Source organism: Agrilus planipennis, unplaced genomic scaffold (assembly GCF_000699045.2).
Source record: "Agrilus planipennis isolate EAB-ADULT unplaced genomic scaffold, Apla_2.0 scaffold314, whole genome shotgun sequence".
NCBI classification, from domain to species: Eukaryota; Metazoa; Arthropoda; class Insecta; order Coleoptera; family Buprestidae; genus Agrilus; species Agrilus planipennis.
The window spans coordinates 57,008-64,361 of NW_020440655.1; the positions used below are offsets into that span (position 1 = coordinate 57,008).

A 7,354-nucleotide genomic window follows, 5' to 3' on the forward strand; every position below is an offset into this window, starting at 1 on the left:
AACTGCCAGACGCGGATCGCGATTTCGATCTTTTTGGATCTCATCAGCGCGTCGCAGGCAGCTCCGACAGAACACAGACCAACTTTTACCTGCTGTCTTAACAGTGCGTTTTAGAAAATACCACAAATGGCGCGGTAAACGCCATCTGTAGTACGATGCTACATTTTAGAATTACGTAGGCGTATACGTTTTTTACAATTAATTTAATTGCATAAGTAAGGTTTGCTTAATTAAATACGTTCGAATCCACCATAAATTGTCAAACAAGACTTAAATGTTATTTGTAAAAATGATCATTCGTCTTACCTTGTACAGAATGTTGATGAAGAATTGTCAAAGCAGGACCCGAAAGATCACCTGACCACGTCCAAGTCTCTCCGTTCCAATTACTCAGTTCGTAATCAATAAACATCACGTACAAATTTTCATGTTGTCTCACTTCAGTCCAGTTGTCCTCCTCAGACATTCCCCGATTTTCCCTAGTCGATAACCACATTTTCAAACGTATCCGGCCCTGGACTGAACTTCTTTGTGATCTGGAACAAGGTAGAAATGGAGAAATTGAATAACGTGCACGCGAATTCCTTGAAATTGACTTAATAGTTTGTGTTTTGAAGCTTCAGTGGGCTTCAGTTATAATGACGATGAAGGGACCAATACAATTTCGTGTGATATATCTAGAAATCGTAATAAGCGACTGTGTAATTCAAACAGTGAATGTATTCACATGTTTTTAAATCGAAACGAAATCGACCGTTGCAGTGGCAATGTGAGAAGATAATATATGCCCTCTACAGGTATACAAAGCAATCTGCTTATGTAAACAGAAGATAAGAAAGGTTTACTTCTAGGAATTTGTTACAATGACTCATTAAAACCAGTCGCTATATCCGAGGCCACTATAGCCAAATAAATTTACTTACGTCGCTATAGCTAAGAAGTCAGTACTACCGGGGTGTGTTATAAATAAAATTCCCTGTATGCTAGTTTTACACTTTTAAATATAAAATTGGAAATAATAATGAGTTTAAAGTAAATTCCATGAAGTGGAATCGATTTTAATGAAACTGTGAAGAATTTAACACAAATAATATGGTTAACCCAAAAATTTTGAAATTAAGTTCGGTCTAATAATTTCTGAACTCCTCCCCAACAAATTCCTTTGAATAAATATGATTTTAGTCAGGGTTTAGTTTAACGAGTGGACACCCTTAATCAAAACGAACCTTATTAAACATTAATGATTCTACAGAAAATAGTAAACCACCACACGTGGCGACCTTATTATGTGGGTACCACTGTTAGAAATTCCAGTGCTGGATTTAAGTGAAGTGAGGCCCGGGTCGAAAATTTGAGAAGAGAAGCAAAACAATGAATGAAATAATTTTAATTAAGATACAAGACAAAGAACTGATATATTATTTTTACACCTTCTTCTAATATAAAATGAAAAGTAAATACACATGTAAATAAAAATTTATTAGCATAAAAGCAACAAAACTTTCTAAAGTTGTAAAAATCTGGAGAAAATATATTTTCTCCTCCGGAAGTCGGAAAATATGGTTTTGCATCGATTGGATACCGGTTTCATCAGTTTATTTAACGATTTATATAAAAAAAGTAATTTTTTAATTTACATATTCGCGTTTGTATCTCCGCTTCTACAGGTAATAAAGAACCAAAAAATTCAATTAATGGGCTATTGAATACGCTACAAGTAGTGGAGGTAGTGGGAAACTGGATCATAGGTATGTCCTGTCCAACATCTTACCAATGTTTGATCTTAAGAACGTCTTTATAGCACATTTATCATCGGAAGAAGTTAGACCACGCTGTTTTTATCAACAGTACCAGAAGGTCTTGTGGAAGTTCCTCTCGAATTGTTGTAAAATGAAATTTGAATTTCCCCAGTTAAGTTATTGCCTACTGAGTTTTGTCAAACGAGATGCTAGAATAATTTCCCGCTCTTGCTCCTATTTATCCCATTTTATGACAATTCCAGAGAGTCTTCAACAAGAGCTTCTGGTATTGTCGACAAAAGGGCGAGTGTAAACTGTTCAGCTAAAGAATGGCGCAAGAAAAATACTTTGAAGGTCAAAAATTGGTAAGATGTTTATGGACAGGCTATCCCGTAATCCAGTATCCCGCCACCCCCACTACCGCTATAACAAAATATTTTTTATATTGAACAAATTTTGTTTCTCCCTAGTTTTATCTTATCATTAAATTCATACAGCGCCCCTAAGCTTCCCTCTAAGGGGGGTAAAACGGTAACATTGTATTGTACTTTCTATTAACGTGATATAGTTTCCAATAAAATTACATTATTTCTATAGAAATACATCGTGCTATGCATTTTTACTCTCCATAAATGATACCGATGCATTACTATTTTTAATTACAACACTCTAATGCAAATAATTTTCCTTAATGGTTGAATAAAAGGGTTGTTAATCAAGTTTGTAATAAGAATAGTCGCAGGGGTTAAATGATAAACCTGTGGTTGTAAATTTCGTCGGAGCAAAGCCGCAGTAAGCCGGAATCTTCCCATTTTAATTTTCCTACTTACGGGTAACGTTAATGAGGAAAAGTAAGAAATTCATCATAAGGTAAAGTTGGAGCTTAAAATTTCAGAATAGGTAATACCTACAATGTGGTTTTTTGGTAAATGAATGTCCTGAAAATAATAAATTACGGCACTTATGTACACCAGGTGATGGGGTAGTTGATAAAATGATACTAATAGAATACTATAAATACGAAACATTTAACACATTTAATAGAGTTTGATATCGAATATTAATGTGAAATTTCATTTTAATTTTCTCCCACTATAAACTACCTCAATATTTAATATTAAACCCTATTAAATGTCGAAGTGTTTCATATTTGTAGTATTAACATAGTTACATTAGTTCGACAGATCTGTGACCTAAAAGTACAGTTTGTCGTTGTTGCTGTTGTCACCTCTTGTAGCTTAGTGGTGACAGCATTGTTGCGTAAAGCCAAAGGTCCCGGGTTCGATTCCCGGCAAGGGCGCGATAACAGCAACAAGTTTTTCCTTCATTAATTTGAAGTATTTTATAGTGGGAGAAAATTAAAATGAATTTTCACATTAATAACTAATACAATGTCTAGAAGGTGCGTTCGGAAAGCTAGAAAATTAAACAGGAATTTCAAATTCATTTATTTCTGTTCGTATACCTTAAAAGATAAATGGAATCCTTTCAAAAGCACAGAGATGTAACAAATTTCGCTCTTTACAATGATTTAAGCCGACTTTAACTTGTATGATAGGTTCATGTTCATGTGTTTTACGCAATCAAAGGAAACAGTTCATGATTTCGGTACCTAATTTACCAGTTTCCAAATTTGGATGCTCAAAATTTCGCTCTTTACAGTGATTCCAGTCAATTTTAATTTGCATGACATAAAAACTCGACAGGGTATTGTAAGGTGACATGTGTATTAAACAAACTGCGCAACTCCATAATTTTGACTCCATTTTATCGAACATTCAAATTTGGAGTGGTGGACCTCATAAGGTGATACTTTGCACTGAGCACCTAATTCGAGGAGTCTTGAAATGGCTCCGTATTCCAGTCATACATTTCTTGTAGAATTCCATAGTTCGTAATTTAATTCAAGAACATCGAATAAGAGCAAATTGAATGTTTCGCCAAATGCTTAATCAATAACTTGACAATGTCAGTAGATCGAATTGGAATTCTTATACCATATAATGGTGCAAAGTTCATCATCATCATAAGGTCGTCAGACTAGTTGGACACGCACCTCCACTCCTTCCTATCCTGAGATAATCTACGCATTTCCCTAAAACTAAAACAGTAATCTAGGTTCTACCTCTATTCCACCTAACTCCTGTTCTTGCCTCTAAGAAGGTGTCCTACCAATCTATCTCGCCTATTTCTTATTGACTTCCATAGAGTGCGCTGTTCTCCTATTCTTTCTAATACCTCTTCATTTCTAACCTTCTCTATCCACGGTATCCTAATCATGTTCCGCACCCGTACAGCGCCGCGCTCCAAACATACACCTTAACAATCTTTTTGGAATTTCTAAATTATTCGTTCGCGAGCATAGAAGCACTTCTTTTTATCGAAGGCGATTCAACCCTGCGCTATCCTCTGCTTTATATTCCTATTACTCCTGCCGTGCTGACTTATCTGAGTTCCTAGAACCTCAAATCCGCTTCTTCTAACCTTTACATTTGCTCTTTTCCTACTTTTTCTTTTCTTGCATCCTAGTATTTTGCGACGGTGCACAGTTGACAAATAAAATCTAGTTTTACATTAATACCTATGTAATAATTGGCATTAACTTTTTGTGGTTTAAAACGATCTCTAAAAATTTGAAAGATTTAAGTATGATAGTCGTACCTCGCTTCCAACTTGAACCATCCTTCGAGTCCTGTAGATGGAATGTCTGACAAAGGGATAGTGACACATCCTAGGAAATCGTCTTGCGAACTTTGTCTCGCCGATTGGCAAACTTGTTTGAAAAATCGCCCAAGTCCTCGAACTCCTCTAACTTCATTGAGCTTGCTGACTGCTTCTAATACAGAACTTTCATCGTCGTGATCCCAAATGTCCAAGTGAAGCGAATCGCTGTTTATGTCGTCTATGTCACTGGAATTAGAAAATGAGTTTTAAGAGTGGAAAGTTTAAATAAAACTTTCGAATACTAAAGCTTTCAGATGTATCTAAGTTTCTTCCAACAGGGTATAAAAACTCTCAACTACATTATGACAAAGTTTCACTCCCAACCATAAAAAATAATAAAATGAATTTTGAAAATTTTGAATTTCTATGGGAGTGTTATCAAAATATTTTGGAGACACTGTGCATCACGTCGAGATCGAAAGTGTCCCCTTACGATATTCCCTTACAGAGTTACAGCTGTCGAAACTTTTGGCCAAGTGTTATTTTCGAAATCGAGAATTAAATGTTTAAGAGAACATATCTTGCAAACTATTAAAGATAGCGCAAAAATTCTTTCACCAACGGTTGGTCCGTACCTAAGTGTACAGGAAAAATTTAATTTCAAAGAAAAAAAAATACAAAAATTTTTAAAAATTTTGAAATTTGTCATCTACAATCTTTCATACTAACGAACCAATGAATAAACTAGACCATGATTATAAANAAAGAAAATAAAATATTAAAAATTTTGAAAATTTTGAATTACTGATCGGCACAGATTTCGGCCGCATATGTCCTATAATGTTCGCACTGAGCCAGGGCATCCGTCTGTGAAAGAATTTTTCCGATAAGTCCTACTGTTTTCGAGCTACAGGCTACAAAAGGTCAAATTTTAAAATTTTGCGCTCAGTAACATGGCCGCGGTTAAGAATTCGTAGCTCCTCACCTCGACGTCCGAGGCGTTCGAAACATAGGTGGTTTGAAGCCCAATGTATGGAGAAAGTTTTTAATAATAACCGCATTGACCTGTGACATTCCCGCCCTGCGCTAACGCCAACCGAATTCAGGTAATTTACCTTACTTTTTCGTTTTAGCGTTTTTCTGAGTCCACGGTATGGCTCATATTTTCCGATTAAATAGTCCAATTTCTATGGGAGTGTTATCAAATTTTTTTGGAGACACTGTGCATTACGTCGAGATCGAAAGTGCCCCCTTACGATATTCCCTTACAGAGTTACGGCTGTCGGAAGTTTTGGCCAAGTGTTATTTTTAAAATGGAGAATTAAATGTTTAGGAGAACATATCTGGCGAACTATTAAAGATAGAGCAAAAATTCTTTCACCGACGGTTGGTCGGTTGGTTGTACTCTTGGTCCACGCGAGAGCCGATTCAAATTTACAAATTTCTACTTATTTTTAGTGTAGTTGTAGTAAATAACTTTTGCACAAGGAAGAAACATTTCTCTTGGAATTTCACTGATAGGATTAAAACCATGGGAATAATCCGTTGATATTTTCTCTTCGTTAAGGAAATTCTTTTGTGAGAATATAAATTTAGACAGTTAATTCACAAAGTTTTGGTGATTAGTATTGGCGGTTAATTATACTAATAACCATAAATTACGCAGTAACAGACTTAAATAAAAAAGACTTGTAATTCGCAGCAACGCGTTGGAGAAAGAAAGTTGAATTTGCTGTTCTAATAATAACATTTTTAGCGGCTTCTACATTATCTTCCGATTTCAAATATTAGTTTGAAGAATAAAAGAGTTATTTATATTAAAAGGCATCCTAAATTAATTAATGCTTCTAAAAATAAATTCTCATTAAGGTCTTACTGTTCGTCATTAATTTGAATTAATCTTAGAATCTCGTTATACGTTTTAACTGCTTATAAATTAGATTTTTATTTGTATAAGTATTAAAGTAATAAGTTATAATTAACTTCCTCAAGAGTCTACCTCTTTAGAAACACCTCAACAACTGAACATCCGAAATAAATATCAGAACAAGACAAATACATTCTTAACATTTCTCATTAAAAAGTATAAATTATATAGATAAATGTTTACGAATTCTACAACAAATGTACGTGCAGTCAACCAATTTTTGTTTTTCTTTATTTCAAAAAATTTTTAGCATGCCTTTTTTTTTATAATGTACAACCCCTCTTTGATGACGTTTCCGATTAAAGTTTAGTGAAATCTTCTTGGTAAATTAAAACATGTTTAGATAAAACGAAGCGCTATATTATCCAATTATATCGTTGAATGAAGTGCTAATTATAGTTAAATAATTCGTGAAGGGAGACTTACAACTTAAATTTTTCGTTCCATTTGGGGTTGAGGGTATGAGATTTAACGGAAGTGGCGCGAATGAACTTGGCTGGGAGAGCACCGCCCAGGCTGTCACGTTGTTCTCGCATCCTGCCGTCTTTCCTTTTAAAGCTCAGCTTGAAGCTATGATGCTTTCGCAGTTTCTCCTGATTGCTTCCGATAGTGTCGACGGTCGCCCCACAAGCGTCTGTCAGCGATCGGCTGGGTGTGGGCGGTTGCGGGGACGACGGCGCCGCCACAGGTTGTATTCCCAACATGCAGTATGGATCGCTGAAACCTAAGTAGAAACAATAACATTGAGGCAATATCGTCCTCTTCGTATGTATCACAATCAATGAGTGAAAATGAAGGTAGGGCGATTATCCAATTGATTTTATCGATGGGAAATTATCGATTAATTGAATAATTGTCGTTCATTGAGGAAATAATCAAATAAAATAATTCGAAGTGGTCTGTATTCTGTCGAAACTGCCAGACGCGGATCGCGATTTCGATCTTTTTGGATCTCATCAGCGCGCCGCAGACAGCTCCGACAGAACACAGACCAACTTTTACCTGCTGTCTTAACAGCGCGTTT

The 7,354-nt window shown here is 35.6% G+C and overlaps 1 protein-coding gene across 1 annotated transcript in view; it reads right to left on the bottom strand.

Moving 5' to 3' along the window:
- The window catches only part of LOC108741410 (BAI1-associated protein 3), a 172,984-nt gene that overhangs the window by 38,734 nt on the left and 126,896 nt on the right, over positions 1-7,354 (bottom strand). The window contains exons 6-8 of the mRNA XM_025979785.1: positions 6,757-7,091; positions 4,401-4,649; positions 307-536 (exon numbers count right to left, since the gene is read on the bottom strand). Of these exons, the coding sequence (XP_025835570.1) occupies positions 307-536; positions 4,401-4,649; positions 6,757-7,091 (814 nt within the window). The remainder of the gene's footprint in view (positions 1-306; positions 537-4,400; positions 4,650-6,756; positions 7,092-7,354) is intronic.